A 27,330-nucleotide genomic window follows, 5' to 3' on the forward strand; every position below is an offset into this window, starting at 1 on the left:
TGAGACAAAGACAGAAAATATATATTTAAGATAGACAACAAACTTAGAAAAAATGTAATAACAGATTGCTCTTCATCTCACTCTTCATCACATTCTATTGCTGGAGAAATCCCACTTGTTTAACCAAAAACATAACTGATTAAACTAACCCAAGGAGTGGGAGAAAATGTTTGTGGTGTGTGTATAGGGGTGAGCGGGTTCACCCAGTTTTATCTACGGAGTGGAACTATAGAGAAAAATAAAGACTTCTCATAATGGTTAAATTCTAGGGAGAGGCCCTGAAGTTGCTTTCCCCAAGTCATGATCTGATTCAAGAGAAGGAAAAAAAAATGATGAAAACATCTCACCACATAAAACTCAGTATGGGGGTCTCTAATAGTCACCAGCCAGCAAGGGGCAAGGGAGAGCCCCACCTGTGGGCTTTAAGATTTATTGAAGGCTGCTAGCACAGCCCAGATCATCTCTGTGGCATTGTGCTTTGTCCCCTCCACTTCTGGGTCCAGTTCTACTAGGTCTTTGGCTCGATTCATTGCCACATCATACTTGTCATCTGTCAGAGAGGAGAAGACATTCTCTAGTACATCAGATGAGTGGGCTAGTACCAGGAGTGCTAATGTTCGCTTGTCCATACGCTGAGGGTCATTTACCCACCGCTCTAGTACACTATCTTGAAGTTTTTTCACTAATCGCTGTTTCTCTGTTGTATTGGTCACTGGATGAGTGGTCATGTCAAATAGTAGGAAATTCTGCTTCTCAGTGGTTAGAATACCCTTCTCTACTAAGTTCTTTGCAATTCGCTCTCGTACATTTCTCAGCTGGTACTGTAATTTGAAGGGATTCCAGGTCTCACCTATAGGGAAAAGAAATAGGATATAATGAAAGGACAGAGGAAAACAAGTGAAAAAAAAAAAGTTATTCGCAATCTTGAATGGTGGTTAAATTTTTTTTTTTTTCTTTTTGCTGGTTGTGGGGCTTGAACTCTGGGCCTGGGCACTGTCCCTCAGCTCTTCAGCTGAAGGCTAGCACTCTACCACTTGAGCCATAGCACTACTTCTGGCTTTTTCTGCTTATGTGGTGCTGAGGAATTGAACCCAGGGCCTCATGCATGCAAGCACTCTACCACTGAGCCACCTTCCCAGTCTTGAATGGTTAAAATTTTTAAAGAATAATCTGCATAACTGAAGGAATGATCTGTATTCACTCCCAGTTCATTTACTCCTTTGTCTTTTATACTATGGTTTGACTCTAATCATATTTCATATTAAGACACTTTCAAAAAAATGTTGTCAAAGCCAGATGCCAGTGGTATATACCTATAATCCTAGCTACTCAGGAAGCTGAGATCTGAGGATCATGTTTCAAAGCCAGCCCCGGCAGGAATGTCTGTGAGACTCTTATCTCCAATTAACCACCAGAAAACCAGAAATAGTGCTTTGGCTTAAGTGGTAGAGCACTAGCCTTGAGCTGAAGAGCTCAGGGACAGCGCCCAGGCCCAGCGTTCAAGACCTACAACTGACCAAAAAAAAAAAAAAAAAAAAAAACTTGTCAAGCTGGGCGCTGTGGCTCACACCTGTAATTCTAGCTACTCAGGCAGCTGAGATCTGAGGATCACAGTTCAAAGCCAGCCTACTCAGGAAAGTCCATGAAACTCATCTCCAATTAACCACTAAAAAATTTGGAAATGTAGTTGTGGCTTAAGTAGTAGAGTACTAGCCTTGAGCAAAAAGAACTCAGGGACAGTGCCCAGACCCTAAGCTCTGAACTCAAGCCCCAGGACTAGCACCAAAAAAAAAAAAAAAGGAAGGAAGGAAGGAAGGAAAGAACGAATGAAAGAAAGTCATCAAAGGCTTCCATACTGCTAGTGCTTATGGATATTATCTCTGTATATTACTTTTCTGTGACACTGATAATCATTCTTGTGATTTTCAAATTCTCTCCAGGTCATCAGTTCTTCCTGGATGATTCTTTCCTGTATTGTACATAAATTGTTTAGGTTGGTAAAACTGAGAGCGCTGAGTTTCCCTTTACCTACTTGTACAAAACAAACTTTATTCCAGGATTGAGATCCAAGCTAGTTTGGGCAAGAAAAGCAAGAGACTACCTGAAAAACTAAGGGTAGAAACCTTGAGTTCAAACTCTAGTTTCACAAAGGAAAATAAAAAAATTATTGTAAATTTGTCTGTGCTGTACGCATGGGACAAAGACTAGATGACAGTATACTTATTTACAACATGTGTACTAATAATTATTTTTTCTTTTTTGGTTGGTCATAGGGCTTGAACTCTGGGCTTGGGCGCTATCCCTGCGCTCTTCAGATCAAGGCAAGCACACTACCGCTTGAGCACAGCACCACTTCCAGTTTTCTAGTGGTTAATTGGAGATGAGTCTCACAGACTTTTCTGCCTGGGCTGGCTTTGAACTGTGATCCTCAGATCTCAGCCTCCTGAGTAGCTAGGATTACAGGCATGAGCCACCAGCGCTCGGCTGTACTGAATAATTTAAATCCCCTGTTGAGACCTATTGCTCAGAAAAAAAAAAATTATAAGTATTACTGTTCATTGATAATGCACCTAGTCACCAAAGTGCTCTGACAGAGATGTTCAATGAGATTGTTTTCATGCTTTCTAATACAATATTCATTTTGAAGCTATGGATCAAAGAATAATTTTGACTTTCAAGTCTTATTTTATAAGAAAAACATCTCATACTGAAAAAGAGGATAAAAAAGAATAAAGGTAATATTATAAACAATGAGCCAATAAATTAGATAATTTTAGGTGAAATGGACAAAATCCAGAAAGAAAAAATTACATTTTAGGGGGGAAGGGGAACTCAAGGCTAGGCAATTGTGCTTTACCACTAAGCAACATCTCCATCCCTTTTTGAGAAAGGGTTGGCTCAGTCTGGGCTATAATTAAAAAATGCTCCTGCCTTAGCCTTCTAAGTGATGGGATTACAGGAGTATGCCAACATCCCCAGCTCTGAATAAAATCTTAGAACAAGTGAAGAAACTGACTTCATAATTTGAATACTTCCCATAAAGCAAAGCCTGACAAGATGTCTTTTTTTCTTTTTTGTGGGGCGTCAGACCTGAGGGCTGATCTCAGGGCCTGTGTGCTATCCCTGAGCTTTTTTTGCTCAAGGCTAGTGCTCTACCATTTGAGCCACAGCTACATTTCTGGCTTTTTGTGGTTAATTGAACATAAAAATCTCATGGACTTTCCTGCCTGAATTGGCTTTGAACTGTGATCCACTGGTACCTGGCTACAAGGCAATTGTACTAAATGTTTAAAGAAAAATCCTTTACAAACTGAAAAGACAAAAAAAATAGGGAGCTGGGTGCCAGTAGCTCATGCCTGTAATCCTAGCTACTCAAGAAGCTGAGATCTAAGAATCATGGTTCGAAGCCAACCTGGGCAGAAAAGTCCCCATGAGGCTCTTATCTCCAATTAACTACTCAAAAACCAGAAGCGGCACTGTGGCTCAAGTGATAGAGCACTAGCCTTGAGCACAAAGAGGCTCAGGGACAGTGCCTAGGCCCTGAGTTCAAGCCCCACAACCAAAAAATAAAAAAATAGGGAATATCTCATTTTATGTTGTCAGTTTTATTCAGGTAAAAAAAAACAAAGATATCACAAGAGCCCATAAAAAGAGTATGTAAAGGACTGTGAATGTGGCTTAGTGGTAGAGTGTTTTGCCTAGCATTCATGAAGCCCTTTCTTCAATTCCTCAGTAACAAATAAACAGAAGAAGACCCAAGTGGCACTGTGGCACCCAAGTGGTAGAGTGCTAGCCTTGAGCAAAAGAAGCTCAGGAACAGTGCCCAGGCCCTGAGTTCAAGCCCCAAGACTGGCAAAAAAATAAAAGGGCTGGGAAGGTGGCTCAGTGGTAGAGCACTTGCCTTGCATGCCTGAGGCCCTGGGTTTGATTCCTCAGCACTACATAAGCAAAAAGAAAAAAGCCGGAAGTGGCGCTGTGGCTCAAGTGGTAGAGCGCTAGCCTTGAGCTGAAGAGCTGAGGGACAGTGCCCAGGCCCAGAGTTCAGGCCCCATGACCAGACCCCTCCTCCAAAAAAAAAGGAATATGTATACTATGACCATATAAAGTTTATTACAGAAATGCAAAGTTATCTCAACATTCCAAAATTAAAGTATGTAATAACATCCATACTAATTTAAAAAAACCTATGAGCATCTTAATAAACATACAAAAAGTATTTAACAAAATATAAAATCTTTCCATGATAAAACACTCAACAAACAAGATTGTTAATATCCTGTTGTCATCTCAATAAATATTAAAAAAAATAAAGATGTCTAAAAAAGTTATTTTTTCTTCCCTCCCTATTTTGAGGGGGTGATTTGGGGATTGAACTCATGCATGCTATCACTGAGCTACACCTCAACCCCCAAAAAAGTTTCTTATGATGAACTGGTGGTACATGAATGTAATCCTAGTAATTGGGAGGCTGAGATGGGAGGATTATAAGTCTGAGGCCAGCCAGGGCTACATAGTTAGACACAAAACACTGAGAAAGAGCTTTCAGGGTAAGGTTACAGAAGATACATACACTGAAAAGTTTAGTTATGATAAAGATAATCAAGTGTGAAATTGTTGAATCATTTTGAATTAGCTTACCAGTAAGTAGTTCTATCCATGTCTGGACAGTTTCTGTGGGTTCAGTTGCCTTGATGTGTTTGAGAGTTTCATCCAGTAAAACATCACCTGTTGGGCTGTCTGATTTTAGCAGTACCTTTGAGAAAGGAAGAAACAAAAATGTATATAATATATACATTACTGATTAGTTGTTACAGAAAATATAGAAACAACAAACTGTCCCTGTCCTAAGTAAGTTTAGAATGTAGTATGAGCTAATAGTGGGAAGACAAAAAAAAAAAAAAATCTGAAGTGGAGCCAGGTGCCAGTGGTTTATACCTGTAATCCCAACTATCAGGAAACTGAAGATCAAGGTTTGAAGACAGCACAGGCAAGAAAGTCCAAGAGATTCTTTTTTTTTTTTTTTTTTTTGGTAGGTCATGGGGCTTGAACTTTGGGCCTGGGTGCTGTCCCTGTACTCTTAAGCTCAAGGCTAGTGCTCTACCACTTGAGCCACAGCATCACTTCTGGTTTTCTGGTGGTTAACTGGAGATAAGAGTCTCACAGACTTTCCTGCCCAGGCTGGCTCTGAACGACAATCCTCAGATCTCAGCCTCCTGAGTAGCTAGGATTACAGGCAAAAGCCGGCTCCTGGCCCAAGAGGTTCTCTATGTCCAGTTAACCACCAAGAAAAAACTGGAAGTAGAGCAGTGACTCAACTGGTAGAATGCTAGCCTTAAGCAAAAACCTCAGGGACATGCCCAGGCCCTGAGTTCAAGCCTCAGGACTGAAGTAACAACAAAAAGAAAGAAGCAAAAATCATGAGCCTTCTCTAATTTTTTAGACTAAAAATACCTCTGATATAGGATAGTTTTTTAACCTCTGATACAGGATAGTTAGCTTGTCTAATGACTTAAATCTTCTTTTTTTTTTTTTTTGTCGGTTGTGGGGCTTGAACTCTGGGCCTGGACACTGTCCGTCTCCTCTTCAGCTCAAGGATAGTGCTCTACCACTTGAGCCACAGCACCACTTCTGGTTTTCTGGTGCTTTATTGGAGATAAGAGTCTCACAGATTTTGCTGCCTGGGTTGGCTTTGAACTGTGATCCTCAGATCTAAGCCTTCTAAGTAGCTGGGATTACAGGTGTGAGCTACCAGCACCCGGCCCAACTTAAATCTTATTCTTCCAAAATGTATTGTTGGCATTTGACTTTCCTTAACTTAAAAGAGGATGTTCATAAAGTGAGGGACCAGAAGACACTGCACAAAAGGATTACAATTCCATGAGTAATTGTGTATCACTCCTCTATAATAACAAATTAAAAATAATAATATGCTCATAGAAGATGCTATACCTTTCTGTCTAGAAGTCGCTTCTTCCTCATGGTAGGAGGTTCCAAATAGATTCGACCTCGCATGGCCAGCTCTATCAGGATGCCCCCTCGCAGGCCAGATGATATGCAGTCATTCCAGAAAGATGTATAACCCTAGGAAATGGGAAAAAAAGAACAGAATATTCTGAAAGGAGTACAGACTTCTAGCCTGCATCCTAAGAATGAGGTGTGATTGTGTGTGTGTGTGTGTGTATATAATTTATTTCACATCCCATTACATGAACTAAAAGCAAAGTACAGAATGAGATAATAGAATGTTTTTTAAATCTTATCTACCTTCACAATTTTAAGCTCTTTGCAAAATCTTATGGCATAGATGTTAGTTGGTAATTGGAATGCCAAATTTTAATTTTGAGAAGAATTTTGGTGCATGCATGTGTGCGCACGTGCATGTGTGTGTGTGTGTGTGTGTGCGCGTGCGCGTGTGTGTGCGTGTGTGTGTGTGTGTGTGTGTGTGTTTATGTTCTGGTTTGTGGGTTTGAACTCAGGGCATGATTACTGTCCTTGAGTTTTTTTCTCAAGGTTAGGGCTCTATCAATTGAGCCATAGCTCTACTTCTGGGTTTTTGGTGGGTAATTGGAAATGGAGTCTCATGGATTTTCCTGCCTAGGCTGGCTTTAAACAGTGATCCTTAGACCTTCTCAGCCTCCTGAGTAGCTAGGATTACATTTGAGAGCTACCAGCATCCAGAAGAATTTTGGTTTTAAAAATTTGGTTTAAAAAATTTGGTTTCCACGATACTGTAAATAGAGTACAAATATATTAGGAAAAAAAAATCCTAAGCCATTTAGGTTTGTTACCTCTCCTAGATAAATATTAATAAGCTTTTTGTGTGTGTTGTGTTGGGCATTGAACCCAGTGACTTACATATGCTAAGCAAGAACTCTTACTGCTGAGGTACATCTCCAGCCCAGCAAGCTATTTTGATGGAAAGCACCATAGAAACCCACTGATTAGTGAAGTGCTTGAGTTTATTAACCTTCCTAAAGTGTACTTTCCTTATCCATAAAATGTAAGATTGCTGTGGGAATTAAATGAGAGGAAATACGTGAGAAAACAATGAGCTTTGCACCTATAATACAGGAAGCATTTCAGTGTTAGTTCCCGTTCCCTTGAAGATATAGGGAATACACCAAGACATAAACAAGAGACATTGCCATAGGAGCTAAAAAAAAAAAGCTAACTGGAAAGACCGTGTATGCTTGATGAAAATTCTTGACTATATGAACTAATTTTCCTCTGTCTTTGAAACTTTTAAAAGTTTTTAAGGGCTGGGAATGTGGCTTAGTAGTAGAGTATTTGCCTAGCAAGCATGAAGCCCTGGGTTTGATTCCTCAGTACCACCGGAAGTGGCACTGTGGTTCAATCGGTAGAGTACTAACCTTGAGCAAAAGAAGCTCAGGGACAGTGCCCAGGCCCCGAGTTCAAGTCCCAGGACTGACAAAAAAAGGTTTTAAAAAAATTATTAGAAGAAATAGACATAAATGGTTGGTTAAAGTTTAGTTTGGATGACAGAATTTCAAGCTATAAATTTAGAGCTAGAGTAGTCAAGAACCATTATGGGCTGGGGTTTGACGAATAAATTGAATTTGGTACAAAGTTTTCCAGATGGACAAAATGACCCAAATTCTACCTATTCTTCAAAAGGATGTCTAAGCAAAACTGTCAAAGAGGTCTCAAATGTGTTTATAGAATTCTAACTCAAAAGTGCTGAAAGAAAAACCATGACAACAGGTTGTGGAAAAAATTGAACTTTAAAAAAAAAGGCAAATAATGAACCATGAAAGTTCTCAGCAAGGAGTTAGGATCAACATGAGGAAGATCTATCAGTTATCAGAGTGGCTCAATATGCTTTAGGTATATTTGGCTAGAGGTTCTAGCAGGTATTACCTATCAGCAAAAAGGTAAAAAAAATCATTATCACTAGCATCTAATACATATTGAGCTTTTTAATGTACTAGATTTGTGCATGCATAATTTGGTTACATCTTGACAACAACCCTGTAGAAGTATTTACAATTGACCAAATGTAAAGCTGAGGAATCTAAGATTTATAGCCATTATGTAGATCACAAAGCAAAGTACTGCCAAAATAATTAACTTTTTTTTTTTTTTTTAAGGGCTAGAGATATGGCTCAAGTTGTGAGTACCTGAGGCCCTGAATTCATCCTCTAGTGTTCCTTTCCTCAATTAAAAAAAAAAATATATATATATATATATATTCCCTTGTTATTAGCTTGGAAGTTATGGACTTATTTTTTCTAGAAATTATCCTTAAAATTTTAACATGTATGACCATAAATTTTAAATTAACATAAAATTTAAAACTCAAATGTTAATCAATACTCTTTACCACTTTTCTGGTTGTCTACTAGTACATGTATTTTATTTTTGTTGTTGTTGTTGTTGTTCGTGGGGCTTGAACTCTGAGCCTGGGCGCTGTCCCTCACCTCTTCAGCTCAAGGTAAGTGGTCTACCACTTGAGCCACAGTGCCACTTTTGGTTTTCTGGTGGTTAATTGGAGATAAGAGTCTCATGGACTTTCCTGCTCAGGCTAGCTTTGAACTGCAATCCTCAGATATCAGCCTCCTGAGTAGCTAGGATTACAGGCGTGAGCCACCAGCACCTGGCCTGTATTTTATCTTTTTTAACCTCACAAATTAGATATTAATGATTATTTTATACAGGTAGCACTCAGTTTAATTTACTCAGATGCTTACCAATTTCTTTGCTCACTGTTCCTTCTTGCATCTCTTGAACCATTTTCTTTTTTCCTAAAGTAGAATCTCCTTAAGTGAGTCTGTTGGAGGCAAATTCTATTTTATCTGAAATGCCTTTATTTTACTATCATTCTTGAAAGTTTCTCTGGATATAAAGTTCTAGATTGATAGTTCTTCTCATCACATTGAAAGTAGTATACCTTCCTTTCCTGGCTTCCACAGTTACAGTGAGAAGTTTATCATTCTTAATGGGTTGTGATTTCTTTGTAGGTAATATTTTTTTGTTCTCTGATCTTCCTTCCTTCTTTCCTTCCTTCCTTTCTTCCTTCCTTCTCCTTTTCTTCCTCCTCCTCTTGCCTTTCTTCCCCCACCTCTTCTTCCTCTTCCTGTCTCAGGGCCTGGGTGCTATCTTTGAGCTCTTCTGCTCAAAGCTACTGCTCTACCACTTGAGCCACAGTTCCAGTTTTGGCTTTTTGGTGGTTATTTGGATATGAGTCACAAACTTTCCTGCCTAGGCTGGTTTTGAACTGTGATTCTTAGACCTCAGCTTCCTGAACAGCTAGGATTATAGAGGTAAGCCATCCGTGCCCACACATGACTGTGTGTGAACTTATTTGTCCTGTTTGATATATATTGTGTTTTCTGTTCCTATGTGTTCAGTTCTTTTCATCTTGGCTTTCCTATCTAAGAATATTGTTTTTCTTCTGTTTTATTGTTTTTCTGACAGTTAAGTTTTTCTTGATTCCCACATTATGTTTTAAACATTTTCCATTTACTTGTTCATTATATTGCTTTTTGGAGAGTTTTATATCTAGGGTTGGAGGACAGGGTCTCACTATATTGTCCAGGCTGGTCTCAAATACTGGGGACAAGCAATCTTCCTGCCTCCAGCCTCCTAGATGACAATACTGTGCAGAGTAGCATACACTTGTGGCCAGCAGGGTAGGGAGTTACTTTATATCTATCTTCCAATTTATTGTCTCTTCATCTGTAACCTAATCCTGTAGCTGGATGCCAGTGGCTCACACTTTTAATCCTATTCAGGAGGCTAAGACTTGGAGTATCCAGGTCTGAAGCTAGTCATGGAGGAAAAGACTGGATGGAGTCTGGAGACAAAATCTGGAGACTCCATTTCCAATTAACCAGAAAGATGCCAGACTTAAAGGTATGGCTCCCATGGCAGAGAATCAGCTGTAGGCAAGAAAGATGAGCACAAGCTCCAGGCCTGAATTCCAGCCCCAGAACTGTCAAAAAATAAAAAAATCTAACCCTGTGGGTTTTTAAAATTTTTGTTTTGACAGGGTTTCATTATGTAAAAACTACATCCCCAGACTCTCTATTACTACTACTACTACTATTACAATTATTATTATTATTATTTTCTGGTATAGGAGCTTGAACTCAAGAGCCTTAAATTGTTGCTTGGCTTTTCTACTCACTGTTGGTACTCTGCCTCTTGAGCCACATCTCTAGCTCCTCAATAAATATTTCTTGATTGCATAAATGTATTATTGAAAACAAATGTGTTAACCTAGCAAAAGCTCAGTTTGAGCCATAAACATCCCTTAAACATCTCCAAATTTCCTGAAGGCCTTAACTTCAACTTAAGAGAGAGATTAGTTTCCTTTCCTGCCAGCCTCAAATGTATTCTTTAGGGAGGAGTGAGACTACGTTTTTGAGTTGAGTATTTGATTTTATACAATTTAGCTGCCCAGTTAAGGTTAAATTGTAACCTACTTCAGAACACATATTTTACTTAGGTATAACATATGTAATCCTGGTGAATATAAATCTCAACAGGTGTGTAAATATTTCAGCCAATATTAAATCGACTGGAGGAAAAGTTCTTTTGTGTTTTCAGTTCTTCCTGACCATATATAACTTCCATTTCAGTGACAGTGTCAGATTGTCAACAGAACTATAAATGAGAAGCACCGTAAGTAAAGAACAATGGAGGGATATAGAAATCTTGTTTTGTATATTACATTTCCCCATTATAAGAACTTAAAACATATAAACTCTCCAAATGATTTTTTTTTTGGGGGGGTCTGGTCTTGGGGCCTGAACTCTGGGCCTGGGTGCTGTCCCTCAGCTCTTCAGCTCAAGGTCAACACTCTACCACTTGAGCCACAGTGCCACTTCCGGCTTTTTTCTTTATGTGGTGCTGAGGAATCGAACCCAGGGCCTCAGGCATGCAAGGCAAGCGCTCTACCTCTGAGCCACCTTCCCAGCCCCTCTCCAAATGATTTTTTTTCCTTCCCAGTCCTGGGCCTTGAACACTGGGTCTAGGTGCTGTCCCTAAAGCTCCTTTTGCTCAAGGCTAGCACTGTACCATTTGAACTATAGCACTTCTGGCTTTTTCTGTGATTAATTGGAGCTACACCTCCGACTCCTTTACATTTTTGTTTGTTTAAATTATTTATTTTGTGCTAGTGCTTGGGCTTGAACTCAGAGCCCAGGAGCTATTCTGAGTTTTTTTGCTCAAGGCTAGAACTCTATCACTTGAGCAACAGCTTTACTTCTGGCTTTTTGGTGGTTAGTTGGAGATAAGAGTCTCTTTTTGGGCTGGCTTTTTTTCTTTTTCTTTTTTTTTTGGTCAGTCTTGAGGCTTGACCTCTGGGCCTGGGTGCTGTCCCTGCACTCTTCAGCTTAAGGTGAATGCTCTACCACTTGAGCCACAGTGCCACTTCTGGTTTTCTGGTGGTTAACTGGAGATAAGAGTCTCATGGACTTTCCTGCCCCCGCTGGCTTTGAGTCATGATCCTCAGAACTTAGCCTCCTGAGTAGCTACAATTACAAGCACAAGCCACTGGTGCCCAGCCACAATAATTTCTCTCTCTCTCTTTTATTGTGGCTGTTCCTAGGCTTGAACTCAGCTGTCCCTGAGCCTCTCTGTGCTTAATTCTAGCGCTCTACCACCTGTGTGACAGCACCTCATCCAACTTTTTCTGAGTAGTTTATTGGAGATAAGAGTCTCATGTAGGGCTGGGAAGGTGGCTTAGTGGTCAAGTGCTTGCCTTGCATGCAATGAGGCCCTGAGTTTGATTCCTCAGCACCACATAAGCAGAAAAAGCTAGACGTGGTGCTATGAAGAGCTGAGGGACAGAGCCCAGGCCCAGAGTTCAGGCCCCCTGACCGACCCCCCCCCCCCCCAAAAAAAAAGCATCATGTACATTTCTGCTCAGGTTGACTTCAAACTGCAATCCTCAGATCTCAGCCTCCTGAGTACCTAGGATTACAAGCATGTACTATCAATGCCTGGCTATAATTTTGTTTTTAAAGAAAGATTGTTTTAGGCTAAAAGAAAAATGTCTAGTAATATTCACAATACTCCTGAGAAATGAGATTTTTCTTTGTCTTAAAATTTAATTATATTTATCTCTCGATGCTTGAACAACATCAAAAACATGTATCACATACACAAAACATTCTACACACACATATATACACAACACACTTTTTTGTGGTGCTTGGGATCAAACCTAGAGCTTTATACATACTAAGCAAGCACTCTGCCAGTCTACATCTATAGCTATATCTATATACATATAAATATATATGCCCTTAGGTTTACACATTTCCCTCTTAAAATGAAAAAATATACATTTTGTATGAACTTCTTTTTTTGCATATGTGTGTGTGTGTGTGTGTGTGTGTGTTGATCTTGGGGCTTGAACTTAGGCCCCAGGTGCTATCCCTAAGCTTATGTGCTTACGCTTGGGCTTTCCTGCCTGGGCTGACTTTGAACCATGATCCTCGGATCCTAGCCTCCTGAGTATGGGTGTGAGCCAACAGCACCTGGTTTTGAGCTTTTACATTTTCAATTCCTGTATTATTCCTTTAGATTGTTCTTATGTCTGACTAGTTTGAAATGCTAACAGCAATAGTTCTATGCAAAGGATGCTAATACTGGGGAAGATTTAACTGCCACAAAAAAAAGCACACATGCAAGCCAGGTGCTGGTAGCTCAACCTTGTCATCCTAGCTACCCAGGAGGTGGACTCGGAGATGGTCATGGTTCAAGACCAGCCAAGACCTCATCTCAATATTTGAATGCAGTGATACACACACTTGCCATCCTAGCTATGTGGAAAGTGTAAATAGGAGATAGGCTAGCCTGGTTACACATGTGAAAAAAATAAGAAAGGCAAAAAGGGCTAGGGTTTAGCTCAACAGAAGTAGAGTGCTTCTCTAACTGGGCTAGGGTTTAGCTCAAGAGAAGTAGAGTGCTTCTCTAACTAGCCTACCACAGTGAGTTCAATCTTTAGTATCCTCAAAGGGAGGGAAGAAAAAAGCACAAGTACAATGAGATGTCTACACAAAATAAGTGGTGGTATATCTCCAACAACTCTACTTGACTACCTCCCAAAGTGTCACCTAAAATAGTAATATATGTTTTTTTTTTTTTGGGTCGGGTCCTGGGGCCTGAACTCTGGGCCTGGGCGCTGTCCCTCAGCTCTTCAGCTCAAGGCTAGTGCCCTACCACTTGAGCCACAGCACCATTTCCAGCTTTTTTTCTTTTTGCTTACGTGGTGCTGAGGAATCGAACCTAGGGCCTCAGGCATGTAAGGCAAGCGCTCTACCACTGAGCCACCTTCCCAGCCCTAAAATAGTAATATATGGAGATTCAGAAATAAGAACACAGGAGGTGAAGGGTAAACAAAGGAGGAGGCTGCAATGCTTGGTAAGAAATGTATGCATTATCCTGCCAATGTAATTGTAACCCCTCTGTACAGTATGTTCTCAAATAAAATAAAATTAAATTTTAAAAAAAAATAAGAGCACATTTTCCTCAGTATTCTATTAAGTAGAAACTCCAGATCAACTTGAAATGAAATCTAAAGCCAGGCACTGATGGCTCACTCTTTTTTTTTTTTTTGTCAATTCATTTATTTACTTTTTGGTTTTTAAATAAAATTTTTTATTGAGATTATGTGATTACACAAATTTCACAGTAGTGTGAGACAGTGATACTTAAAGTCACAAACACATTTTAACCTTCATAAGGCAAATTGTCTATAATGATTGTGAATTCTACAAGCTTTGACAATACAGCTATTTCTTCCACATTGGGTGATATGTACATTTCTTTCCTTTTGCTTAGAGTTAGCTGTTCCCTCTTTCCCTCTCATTCCCTCCTTCCCATGGCTGCCCTTGAGTTGCTTAGTTCGTTCATCAATGTCCAGTTGATGGCTCACTCTTATAACCCTAGCTACTCAGGTGGCTAAAATCTAAGGATTATGGTTCAAAGCCAGTAAAATCCATGAAATTCTTACTTCTAGTTAACCAGCAAAAATCAAGAAGCAGAGGTGTGGCTCAAGTGGTAGAAACTAGCCTTGAGCAGAAAGTCAACCAAGAGCACAGGCTTTGAATTCAAGCCCCTGTACTGACATTCAAAAAAGGAGAAGGGGCTGGGAAGGTGGCTCAGTGGTAGAGCGCTTGCCTTGCATGCTCAAGGCCCTGGGTTCGATTCCTCAGCACCACATAAGCAAAAAGAAAAAAGCCAGAAGTGGCGCTGTGGCTCAAGTGGTAGAGCGCTCGCCTTGAGCTGAAGAGCTGAGGGACAGTGCCCAGGCCCAGAGTTCAGGCCCCATGACTGGACCAAAAAAAAAAAAAAAAAAAAAAAAAAAAGGAGAAGGGCTGGGACAATGTGGCTTAGTGGTAGAGTGCACACCTAGCATGCATGAAGCTCTGGGTTTGATTCCTCAGTACCCCATAAACAGAAAAAGCCGGAAGTGGCACTGTGGCTCAAGTGGTAGAAAGCTAGCCTTGAGCAACAGAAGCTCAGGGGACAGCACCCAGGCCCTGAGTTCAAGCCCCAGGACTGGCAAAAAACGAAAAAAAAAAAGAAATCTAAGAAATGTAGTGTTCTGAGCTGGGTGCCGGTGGCTCACACCTGTAATCCTAGCTACTCAGGAGGCTGAGATCTGAGGATCAAGGTTCAAAGCCAGCCCAGGCAGGAAATTCCGTGAAACACTTATCTCCAATTAACCACCAGAAAACCGGAAGTGGCGCTGTGGCTCAAGTGGTAGAGTGCTAGCCTTGAGCTGAAGAGCTGAGGGACAGTGCTCAGGCCCAAAGTTCAAGCCCCATGACTGACAAGAAAAAAAAAAAAGAAGAAAAAAAAAGAAATGTAGTGTTCTGGGAGATACATAGATTTCTCACCTATTATCACCATGAAAGGCCTAAAAACTTAATTAAATGCAGTTACAAGTTTTTTGTTTTGTTTTTGTTTTGTCAGTTGTGGGGCTTTCACTCCTGGGCCTGGGCACTGTCCCTGAGCTCTTTTGATCAAGGCTAGTAGTGCTCTACCATTTTGAGCCACAGTTCCACTTCTGGGTTTTGAGTAGCTAATTGGAGATAAGTTTTACAGGGACTTTTCTGCGTGGGCTGGTTTCAGACTGTGAACCTTAGATCTCAGCTTCCTGAGTAGTTAGGATTATATGTGCTCAACTTCAGTTACAAGTTTTATCTCAAAGTTAATTACCTTTAAAACCTTGCTAGAAATAATGAAATGACTATAAGTAAATTTTTCTGAGGCTGGGGCTGTAATTCAGTGCCAGAGTATTTGTCTAGCAGTGGAAGGCCCTGGGTTCAACTCTAACATTGAAAAAAAAACAAACACTCAAGAATACCCAAAACAAAAAATCTAGGACATTGCACAGTTGCACAGACGGAAGCAAAATCCAAAGAAGTAAGTTTCAAAAAGATTCTTTTACAACAAGTTAGATTAAAATAACTAAAAAAAAAGCCAAATGCACACATATAAAATCAGGGGAGGCTGGGGGAGAAGAATCAGTTCCAGGCCAACTTTGGCTACCCAGTGGATCTTGTCTCAAAATAACAGGATGAAATGAAGTGAAATAAAACAAAAGCAAAAGTGAGAAGGAAACATCAATGGAAAGAATGTAAGAGTGCAAAAATTATGTATTTCTAAAATCTGGAACTGTTATTTCCAAATCTGGAATTGTCATCAGTAACAATTGTCATCCTTGAGGATGACTATAAACCATTTCCCTTCCTTTATACATCAGTAATTTATTTAATTTTTTTAGAAGTTACATAGAACTACCATTGAGGCATATCCTTGGCCCTGCTTTTTTCTTTTTTTTCCTTTTGTCCTAGGGATTGAACTCAGTCTTAAGCTTGCTAGTTAGGCATTCTACCTCTTGAGGCATGCCCCAGTTCTGAAGCCCTTGCTTTTTTTTTTTTTTTTTTTTTTAATACAGGTGGACCATGTTTGTTTGTTTGAGACAGACTCTTGCTAGGTAGCCCAGGCTGACCTACAACTCCTGAGTGCCAGGATTACAGGTGTGAGCCACCATGCCTGGCAAAATTTAATTTAATTTGAACCTAGTCTTGCCATGTAGCCCAGGCTGGTTTTGAACTTTTTTTTTTTTTTTTTTTTGGTTGGTCGTGGGGCCTGAACTCTGGGCCTGGGCGCTGTCCCTCAGCTCTTCAGCTCAAGGTGAGCACTCTACCATTTGAGCCACAGCGCCACTTCCGGCTTTTTTTTTTGCTTATGTGGTGCTGAGGAATTGAACCCAGGGCCTCATGCATGCAAGACAAGCGCTCTACCACCAAGCCACCTTCCCAGCCTCATGGTTTTGAACTTTTTATATAGCCTAGACTGGGCTTAAACTTGAAATCCTCCTGCTTCTGCCTCATGAGTGCGAGAATTACAGGTGTGTACCTACTATCCCAGCAATTTTTTTTTTTTTTTCCCATCCTGGGGCTTGAACTCAGGGCCTGGGCACTATCCCTGAGCTTCTTTTGTTCAAGGCTAGTACTCTACTACTTGAGCCACAGCACTGCTTCTGGCTTTTTCTGTTTATGTGGTTCTGAGGAATCAAACCCAGGGCTTCATGCATGGGAGGCAAGCACTCTACCACTAAGCCACATTCCCAGCCCCCCCCCCCCAATTTTTTATTAGTTGATTTGGTTCTTATTAAAATACTATGAAGTCAGTGCTATCTCTATTAAATAAGAATAAAGGCCAGGTGCCAGTGGCTCATGCCTATAATCCTAGTTTCTCAGGAAGCTAAGATCTGAGGATCATGGTTCAAATTCAGCCTGGGCAGAAAAGTCCTCTTGAGACTCTTATGTCCAATCAACTGCTCAAAAACTGGAATTGGAGCTGTGGCTCCAAGCGGTACAGGACTAGCCTTGAGCAAAAGAGGGATGGTGCTCAGGCCATAAGTTCAAGTTTCAGTACCTACTGAAAAATAGATAAATAGATAAATCGATAAACAAATAAATAAATAAATGGAGGCTGGCCATGGTTATGCATGCTTGTAATCCCAGCTATTCAGGAGGGAAAGATTGGGAAGATCCAATTCCAAGCAAGCCCAGGCAAAAAGTCCACAAGACTCCATTTCAACAAAAACACGTGGTGACACAGCTTGACTGCCTGCTTAGTAAGCACAATGCCCTAAGTTCAAGCCCCAGTAGTATAAAAAAAAAGAATTAAAAAAAAAAAAAGACAGGCCCTGGTGGCTCACTCCTCTAATTCCAGTTACTCAGGAGGCTGATATCTGAAGAATAACAGTTGGAAGCCAGCCAGGGCAGGAAAGTTCATGATACTCTTACTTCCAATTAACCACCAAAAAGCCAGAAGCAGAGTTGTGGCTCAGTGGTAGAGCACTAGCCTTGAGTGAAAAAGCTCAAGGTTCTGAATTAAAGCCTCAAAACCAGCACAGAGAGAGAGAGAGAGAGAGAGAGAGAGAGAGAGAGAGAGAGAGAGAGAGAGAGAGAGACAGACAGACAGACAGACAGACAGACAGACAGACAGACAGACAGACAGACAGACAGAGACAGAGACAGACAGAGAAAAAACAACAGTGGAAAGTCAGGCCATGTTAGGTTAAGTGATAGACCTGGGATTTGAATATAGGTATGTCCAAAGCTTGTGATTTTAACAACTGCCTATAAAGAAACTACAAAATAAAAAACAGTAACTAAGCAATATTGAGAAGAATGACAAATGTAAAGGGATTCAGAAAAAGGAAAGTGTTGGGTTTATGTTATGTTTTGAAGGAAAGGCAAAAGTTAAATTAAAACTAACTGAGGAAAGTATCATCATAAAAGCAAATAGGACTAGAGTGGCAAATCCACAGAAGCAGTGAAAGGTAAGAGTAGAGAAATAAGGTGGGACTGGAGAACCAGGAACACACTGTTCTGCTTTCTAGGCAGTTTTAGAGTACCCTCAAAAGCTAATAATATACATTATTTGATGGGATCCTATGAAACCATTAAAAACAATGGGTGTGTTTACACTTATTGCCATGATGTCCACATTATATTGGGCACACAAAAGGCTGTAAACTAACTTGCCTAATATGACCATTCTTTTGTAATCATTTGTACAATAAGGATATGTATTAAATTTTAAATATAATTTTAAACTATAATGATCTATACAAAAATTTTACCAGTAGTTACAAGATGGTAAAATTCTGGGTTACTTTTTTTTTGCCTCTATACATTTTTTTTTTTGTCAGTCGTGGGGCTTGAACTCTGGGCTTGGGTGCTGTCCCAGCACTCTTCAGCTCAAAGCAAGCTTCTACACTTGAGCCACAGCGCCACTTCCAATTTTCTAGTGGTTTATTGGAGATAAGAGTCTCACAGACTTTCCTGCCTGGGATGGCTTTGAACCACGATCCTCAGATCTCAGCCTCCTGAGTAGCAAGGATTACAGGTATGAGCCACCGGCGCCCGGGGCTTCTATACATTTTTTCCCACAATATTGAAGTATAATTTAGCGCAAACTGCATAAATGCTACATGCAAACCATTTGTGGGGGGCTGGGAAGGTGGCTTAGTGGTAAAGCGCTTGCCTTGCATGCTTGAGGCCCTGGGTTCGATTCCTCAGCACCCATAAGCAAAAAAAAAAAGCCAGAAGTGGCGCTGTGGCTCAAGTGGTAGAGCGCTAGCCTTGAGCTGAAGAGCTGAGGGGCATCGCCCAGGCTCAGAGTTCAGGCCCACGACCGGACCCAAAATAAAACAAAATAAACCATTTATGGGGGAAGGGTGGTCCTGGGTCTTGAATTCAGAACCTGAGCATTTTGTCTCTTAAGCTTTTTTGCTCTACCATTTGAATCCACTTATGGATTTTTGGTCATTAATTGGAGATACAGGTCTTATGAACTTCCTTGCCTGGGCTGGCTTTAAGCTGACATCCTTAGATCTCAGCCTCCTAAATAACCCGGATTACAGGCATGAGCTGCTAGTACCTGGCAAAGTCAAAAATTTTGACAAGTAGAGATTTACATGTTATTGTATGTTGCTATCAATATATACAACGTTTTAGGTTGAGGGTATAGCTCAGTGGCAGACTATTTGTCCAGTATGTGGGAGGCTCAATCCCTGGCACCACTAAATATAAATTTTAAAAATTAAATAAAAACTAATATTTCTATCAGATCAGTGTCTACTATGTTTCCCTTCCTTCCTTCCTTCCTTCTTTCCTTCCTTCCTTCTTTCCTTCCTTCCTTCTTTCCTTCCTTCCTTCCTTCCTTCCTTCCTTCCTTTCTCTTTCTTTCTTTCTTTCTTTCTTTCTTTCTTTCTTTCTTTCTTTCTTTCTTTCTTTCTTTCTTTCTTTCTTTCTTTCTTTCTTTCTTTCTTTCTTTCTTTCTTTCTTTCTTTCTTTCTTTCTTTCTTTCTGTTGTCGGTTGTGGGGCTTGAACTCTAGGCCTGGGCACTGTCCCTCAGCTTTTCAGCTCAAGGCTAGCGTTCTACCACTTGAGTCACAGGGCAACTTCTGGTTTTCTGGTGGTTAATTGGAGATAAGAGTCTCAAGGACTTTCCTGCCCTGGCTGGCTTTGAACCTTGATCCTCAGATCTCAGCCTCCTGAGTAGCTAGGATTACAGGCCTTCAGTGGCCCAGACAAGATCTTGATAAGTAGCCTAGGCTGTCCTCAAACTTGAGATCTTCCTGCCCCTATCTCTGTATTGATTGGATTACAGGTATGCATCATCAAACCCGGCTTTTATTATACAGTTTATTATTGTTATTATTATTATTATTATTTGCCAGTTCTGGGCTTGAGCAAGCTCTACCTCTTGAGCCACAGTGCCACTTCTGTTTTTTTTTTTCTGTTTATGTGGTACTGAGGAATTGAACCCAGGGCTTCATGCATGTTAAGCAAGCACTCTACCACTAAGCCACATTTCCAGACTTTTATTATATAATTTATTTATTTTTGTCAGTTGTGAGGCCTGAACTCTGGGCCTGGGCGCTGTCCCTCAACTTTTCAGCTCAAGTCTAGAGCTCTACCACTTTAGCCATAGTGTCACTTCTGGCTTTTTCTGCTTATGTGGTGCTAAGGAATCAAAGCCAGGGCCTCATGCATACAAAGTGAGCACTCTACCACTGAGCCACCTTCCCAGCCCCATATTATACAATTTAAACAAGACTTCCTGAGGATAAACTGTATTTTAGATAGACATACAATTGCTTCTAAAACCTTTGTAAATCATTGTTCTGAACTTAATCTTATTCTCTCAAATTTCATTTGTTGAGGTATAACCACTAGTAGCTCAGCATATGACTATTTGGAGATAGGGCCATAAAGTGGGGTTGTTACTTTCGTCACAGGATCAGTCAAGAAAAAGTGCAAACAGTTTGAAAACTCTTTAAGTTATAAGAGCATGAAATATGAGGGGTACAAAAGAGATGAAAAGGCTCACAGTGAGTTTATATGCTCTGTGGTTACAGTCAAAAGTCAAAATTGAAGTGGGTGGCTTTGTTGTAATATCAAAATCAGGTATTTTAGAAGAGAACACTGTACATTTTAGAGTTGGGAGAGGCTCTCAGAGAAATAGCATATGCTGTATTTTCTTCCTATCAAAATAGGACTTTGTTCTTAGTTTATTTCCTTTTATAGTATGGTAAATTATTCAAGTTACATAGTTGAATGTAATAAAGAACAAAACAAATGTTTTCTCCTCTGTCTTTCTTCTTAACAGCCTATGTTAAACACACAAACCAAATAAAAAAAAAAAAAAAGAAAGAAAACCTGACAGACAAGTCCTTCTGACATACTTGACCTTTTCATAGTGACAATAACTACTGGTAAAACTATTCCTTTTGTGCAAGCAGGAAACTATAAGGCAAAAACAGGTAGTGACTTAAGTTAGACTTTCATATCTTTTTTTTTTTTTTTGGGTTCGGTCATGGGGCTTGAACTCTAGGCCTGGGCGCTGTCCCTCAGCTCTTCAGCTCAAGGCCAGCACTCTACCGCTTGAGCCACAGCACCACTTCCAGTTTTCGAGTGGTTTATTGGAGATTAAGAGTCTCACAGACTTTCCTACTAGGGCTCGCTTTGAACCACAATCCTCATATCTCAGCCTCCTGAGTAGCTAGGATTACAGGCGTGAGCCACCGGCGCCTGGCTCATGCTTTTTTTCTTAATGGCGATTTCCTCTGATCCTTGAGGGATATCAAGGATCTACTATATAATCTGTTAACTACTACAAATTTATAAACACACAAAGGAAAGGTATTTTTTCTCTAGAAGCAAATTCTGTTATTAAGGTCAGCAGAAAATTAATCAGTCCTTTGGAAAATTCAAACAGTGGTAGGGTGCTTGCCTAGCATGCACAAAGCCCTAAATTTGTTCCCCATCATCATTAAACCAAACCAGACCAGACCAAATCAACCAATCAACCAAAAACCCTAAACAAAATAAAAAGCTTTTGTTTTTACCTCTCTCTCTCTCTCCCTTCCTCTCCCTCTCCCTCCCCCCCTCCCCCCCCCCTCTCTGTTTTCTTTTTGAGCCCTGGGGATCAAACCCAAGGCCTTATCCTTGTAAGGGCTTTACCACTGAGTTACATTGCAGACCTTACAGATCTTTTAGGCCTTCGATAGTTAATGAACATTTCCTAGGAAGTACATAAGTGTTGTCTCAAAGCAGTATTTACACCATCAAGCTCTATTTCGATGTCTTATTGTTTTTATCTTTTTATTTGATTTGCCTTTTATAAAACAGTAGCCTCAACTTTTTCAGCTAACAGAATATAGTGATTTTCTGATATACATATCTCTAAAACTAGTTTAAAAATAAATGTGCTGGTGGCTTACATCTGTAATCCTAGCTACTCAGGAGGCTGAGATCTGAGGATTGTGGTTTGAAACCAGCCTGGGCAATAAACTACTCAAAAAAAGCTGGAAGCCGGACACTGGTGGCTCATGCCTGTAATCCCTGCTGCTCAGGAGGCTGAGGGCTGAGGATCACTGTTCAAAGCTAGCCAGGGCAGGAAAGTCTGTGAGACTCATCTCCAATTAACCACCAGAAAACCAGAAGTAGTGCTGTGGCTCAAGTGGTGGAGCATTTGCCTTGAGCTGAAAAGCTTAGAGACATGCCCAGGCCCAGAGTTTAAGCCCCAATATGGACAAAAAAAAAAAAAAAAAGCTGGAAGTGGAGCTGTGGCTCAAGTGGTAGCCCACTAGTCTTGAGCAAAAATGCTCAGGAACAGACCGCATCTAGGCTCTGAGTTCAAGCCCAAGGGGGAAATATACATGGATCAAAATTTTCAACTTGCTAATTCAACAGAACAAAAAATGTTGTAGAGCAATAATAAACCAATAAATCTATGAAGGATAAGAAATAAGAATATTCCCAAGAAGACAGGTTACCAGAAATATGTAGCCAAATGATTTCTACTTAAGGACAATTATCAAAGCCCAATTTAACATTTTTAAAATATCAAGTAATATTTTAATTTGTTAATTTTTCAAAAGTTAGGCCAGTAATAAATCTAGCTTTATTTTAGTAGTCACTCAATATTTTCTTGGATACCTGAATGAACTTGGCTCAAAAGGTAGAGTCCTGGGCTGAGAATGTGGCTTAGTGGTAGAGTGCTTGCCTAGCATGCATGAGGCCCTGGGTTCAATTCCTCAGTACCACATAAATAGAAAAAGCTGGAAGTGAAGTGGCTCAAGTGGTAGAGCACTAGCCTTGAGCACAGAGAGGCTCAAGGACAGCACCCAGGCCCTGAGTTCAAGCTCCAATAAACAAAAAGGTAAGAGTCTTTATTTAACAAGCTCAAAGCTCTGAGAGCAATCCCTAGTGAAACTCCAATCCCGGCCCCCAAATCTTAGAGAGCAGATTCTTTAAAATAGAACATCTATATATACTTTCATAACTTCTTCATGAGAGAAAGAGTAATGGGAAAATACAATAAGTTAAATCACAAAAGAAAAATAATGTATACTGCTACTAGGAAAGGAAAATATTTGGTTATTTAGAAAGACTATCTCTAGACCAATTCTACTACAAAATAAATGTCCTATTAATAAAATTAGAAAAGGAAGTGATGGGAAGGTGGCTCAATGGTAGAGCGCTTGCCTTGCATGCCTGAGGCCCTGGGTTCAATTCCTCAGCACCACATAAGAAAAAAGCCGGAAGTGGCGCTGTGGCTCAAGTAGTAGAGCGCTAGCCTTGAGCTGAAGAGCTGAGGGACAGCGCCCAGGCCCAGAGTTCAGGCCCCACTACCGGACCCCCCCAAAAAAATTAGAAAAGGAATACTGAAATTATTTTTAATAATTTATTTTTTTTCAAAATTAAAAAATTCTCATCAATTGCTGAAATTTAACTTCTCTAAAATATTAGAAGAGAATGAAAAATGTATTCTTGGTATAAGCAACCAATTCATCATTTATTTCTAAAATAGCTAATCATACATGTTCTCATCTTTTCATTTTAAGACTTTTTTTCTCCTAAATCTCAAGAATAGTTGAATATAAGAACTCTTTCCTACTTTAATAAGATGTTATTATATCTCCATCAAACTGACTTGAAAAATTGTAAGTATGAAATCTTATGCTTATACTTACGAATTCAATTATACTTAGGAATTTTATTCTGAGTATCAGTAGTAAACTCCCAAATTCCTCCATCTCCAAGATGGAGGAATTCTAAGGTTAATTTAAGGTTATTCTAAGGTTAATTTACCATTAACAATATTTTATCAGATTACTTCCTATGACATTGCAGTATGTGATTCTTTGAGAAAGCCTGACAAATCTAACTGCATTACCTCTTTATCTTTCAGTCCCAGGAGCAATACTTCTTCCATAAGGGTGAGGCGGATATCCTTAGCGTCACCAGAGTCTTCATTATCTGGACTCTTCTCTTGACTAGTGTCTTCCTCACTTTCTACCTTCTTTTCACAGTTCTTGCTTAATTCAGTACGACGGGTACGATGAGTTAAAGTGGTCATTCTCACCTAATTTTAGAAGGAGTAGTTAAAAATATCTGAATAATAAAAATGTTAAATACATATATGTATGCTTATAAGCATATTTGTATACTAAAATGTACACAAGTGGAAAGTATTTATAAACTTAAATATAGATATTAATGACCAGAAAAATTGGGAATGTATCCCAGTATCTTTTCCAAAATCCAACAGTTTTAGACCACAGCAATGACAAGAGATCAATCAGTAATTTGAAGGACCAATCAAAATGATCACCTTTTAACATGCTGACTTCTTGCAATTCTGTAACTCAGTAGGGTATTCTACTGTGGTTATCTATCTTTTACAAAATAGATCTCTAAACCCAGAGTTGGTGATTTATGCTTATAATCCTAGCCACTCAGAAAGCAGAGATTTGAGAATCCCAGTTTGAAGTCAGTCCAGGCAGGAAAATCTGTGAGACTCTTATCTCCAATTAGACACCAAAAAAAGTTGGAAATTGGGGATGTGGCTCACGTAGTAGAATGCCAGCCTTGAGCTTTAATAAAACTAAGGAACAGTGTCCATGCACTACTGACAAATAAAAAACAAAACAAAACAAAAAACAAACCCCAAAACTTCTAAGTATGATGTGGCTCAAATAGCTCAAGGAGTATTAGAGTGCTTGCCTAACTAGTTCAAAGCTCTGTATTCAAACCCTAGTGTGGCCCAAACAAAACAAAACAAAATGGATCTCCAAGTTAAATGAGACTGCACAGTAAAATATTATGAGCATTCAGCTGCCATACACACACACACACACACACACACACACACACACACACACACACACACACACACATACACACACACACACACCACTTCTGTAAATATTCACTGGCACAAAATGACAACCAAATTAGAAAATAAAGAACAAGAAAAATGAAATAGAAATATATGCTTTTATATTTTCTTCTCAATGCATCTTATGCATTCACTTTGTAGGTCACTAGGCTAGAAAATTATATTGAAAAAATCATGTATAGTAATTTCAGTACTTAGCATCTCAGGCCTTAAGTAGCTACCTTGCAAATAAAGAAATAGCTAAAATAACAACAAAAACCATTAGTAAGGGCTGGGAATGTGGCTTAGTGGTAAAGTGCTTGCCTAGCATGCATGAAGTCCTAGGTTCAATTCTTCAGTATCACATAAACAGAAAAAGCCGGAAGTGGCACTGTGGCTCAAGTGGTAGAGTGCTCACCTTGAGCTGAAGACTCAGGGACAGCACTCAGGCCCAGAGTTCAAGTCCCACAACCTAACCCCTCCCCCGCCTCCAAATTATGTCAAACACATCCTCTTATACTCTACTATAGTTATTTAAAGTTAACATAAATCATTTATACAAACCTAGATGTCATTTCTTAAGATGATATAAAACAAATATTTAAAACCAGAAATTACACAAAATATCTTTGAGATAAAAAGAACAGGATTTAAGAGCCATTATGACTGAATCTTGTTCTACTTTCTAGCAGGATTTCTTATTACCACCAAATAGGTATTGTTTTCAAGCTTTTTTCCAACCATGCCTCCTGTTTTCTTTCTGCTTCTGCTCCATGGTATTTTCTCAGGGTTCTCTCTCTTTTCCTTTCTTCTCTAAATTTTATCCATTATTTAAGGCCTACTTAAGAGTGAAGCAGTCTCTCCATTACCTATATGTCTCAAGCCAGAATTGGTCTCTCCCTCAGCTGTACTTTCACAGAACTTTATTTATACTTACTTCCTTTAAAGTATTGATTATAGTCTCTCTTTTGGCATGGCTGTCTCAACTGCAAACTTCTCGAGGGTAGTGATATTGTCTTCTTGGGTTTTTATATTCTCCATAGCAACTAGCACGTCTTTAACGTTGTAACTGCTCAATAAATATATACTGATTAACACGAATCCTCAGAAATGCATGTGAGCATTTTAATAGAAATACAAATGAAGTGATTTTCAAATGATTCTTTGTACAACGGTATACATTTTAAATACAGTATTCAGTAGGAGGCAAGAAAAGTGGATGAAATATACTATGAAGTATATACATTAGGGAACTATCTAGCATTCAATTGGGATTATTTTCTAACCTAATCCAAAAAAACTTTAAACCTTGTGTGTGTATGGGGGTGGAGGGAGAGGGGCTGGACAAAGAGGAATTTTGAGAAATTTACTAGTCACAAGTCCTACTTGGAAAAAAAACAAATGACCAAATATATATATATATAATATATATTATATATATAATAAAACCTAGCTTCCCCTATAAAATAATGATTTTTAAATTAGATTTTTTTGTACATTAGGAAATCTAATTTTCCCGTTGCTTACCTGATGTTACTTCTGGATTACAGTTGGACTCAGGCTGCAGCTTGCGATCTATTTTAGGAAGACACCTGTTTCCACACCCCACCCCAGTCTTAGTAGGTGGTAAAACTTCTTAGCCACGGAGAGAGCACAAACTTCCTGATCCTTCGTTGCAGAGAGGGAATAACACATCAGCTTCCTTAGGATCACTAGGCAACCTACCTTGGTGTTTCTTCATCGGACCAATCAGAAACCTCCAAGGTTCAGTCCAGCCTATCGGAGCTTAAGAGGGGAGGCTCTCCCCAGGCTATTGTGTTGCGATCCAGACAAACATCACCAAAAGGAGGCAGGTTTGGGTTCAACCTGACAGCTGGTCAGTCCAATGAAGAAATCTTGGTGGAACAGAGGAAAGAGGGCTATGCTCCCCACCCCCATTAAACCAGCCAATCAAAACATCCAGTGCGCTAAAACGGGCTGCCAATCGTGAAAGGTTTCCGTTGGCCAATTTCAGGAAAGCAGGTATGTTACTTGGATCAATACATATTGGGACAATTTTCAAGTAAGTTCTTGGTTCCAAGTAATAAATCTAATAAATAAACATTTAAAAACTGATTGTTTCTGTCAGCTAAACCCTGACTTGACTGTTCTTTTAAAACATTATGTCAGTTTGTGGATGTTATTTGGTTTACCAACAGGACTGAGAGGTATGAGTCTTTCTTTTTTTTTTTTTTTTTTGGTCGGTCGTGGGCTTGAACTCTGGGGCTGGGCGCTGTGCCTCAGCTTTTTGAGCTCAAGGCGAGCACGCTTCTACCACTTGAGTCACAGCGCCACTTCAGTTTTCTGGTGGTTAATTGGAGATAAGAGTCTCATAGACTTTCCTGCCAGGGCTGGCTTTGAACGGCGATCTCAGCCTCCTGAGTAGCTAGGATTACAGTCATGAGCCACCGCCGTCCAGCTTGAAGGGTGCATTTCTATCATCATGCTCATATTTAACATTCCTTAGGCTTGTTTTTTTTTTTTTTTTTTTTGTTATTTGCAGGCAGGTTTTAAGACTTCTTTCCTAAAACCAAGGAAATGCTAAGGCTAGAAATGTGCCT

General features: G+C 39.7%; 1 protein-coding gene across 2 annotated transcripts; it reads right to left on the bottom strand.

The window, feature by feature from the left end:
• Positions 1-26,453, bottom strand: LOC138821603 (Golgi phosphoprotein 3-like). Of its 2 annotated transcripts, XM_070014026.1 has the most exons (6): positions 26,258-26,453; positions 25,668-25,799; positions 23,747-23,935; positions 5,950-6,081; positions 4,639-4,753; positions 1-850 (listed from the first exon to the last, which is right to left on the bottom strand). In XM_070014026.1, exons 3-6 carry the CDS (start codon positions 23,927-23,929, stop codon positions 423-425), a joined length of 858 nt encoding a protein of 285 aa, XP_069870127.1. In that variant the 5' UTR covers positions 23,930-23,935; positions 25,668-25,799; positions 26,258-26,453; the 3' UTR covers positions 1-422. The 2 variants fall into 2 exon arrangements, with proteins under 2 accessions (XP_069870127.1, XP_069870126.1); XM_070014025.1 differs by lacking the exon at positions 25,668-25,799.
• Between the last annotated feature and the right edge of the window lie 877 nt (positions 26,454-27,330).

The sequence above is a fragment of the Dipodomys merriami genome, unplaced genomic scaffold (assembly GCF_024711535.1).
Source record: "Dipodomys merriami isolate MVZ:Mamm:240054 unplaced genomic scaffold, mDipMer1.0.p SCAF_92, whole genome shotgun sequence".
Classification (NCBI taxonomy): domain Eukaryota; kingdom Metazoa; phylum Chordata; class Mammalia; order Rodentia; family Heteromyidae; genus Dipodomys; species Dipodomys merriami.

Coding starts and splice junctions, on each gene's coding strand:
- LOC138821603 (XM_070014025.1), bottom strand. CDS start 23,929: ATGACCACTTTAACTCATCGTACCCGTCGTACTGAATTAAGCAAGAAC. Junction 6,082..23,746: donor TGGGACTGAAAGATAAAGAG/GTAATGCAGTTA, acceptor CCCATTTCCTAG/GGTTATACATCTTTCTGGAA. Junction 4,754..5,949: donor AGCGACTTCTAGACAGAAAG/GTATAGCATCTT, acceptor CCTTTCTCAAAG/GTACTGCTAAAATCAGACAG.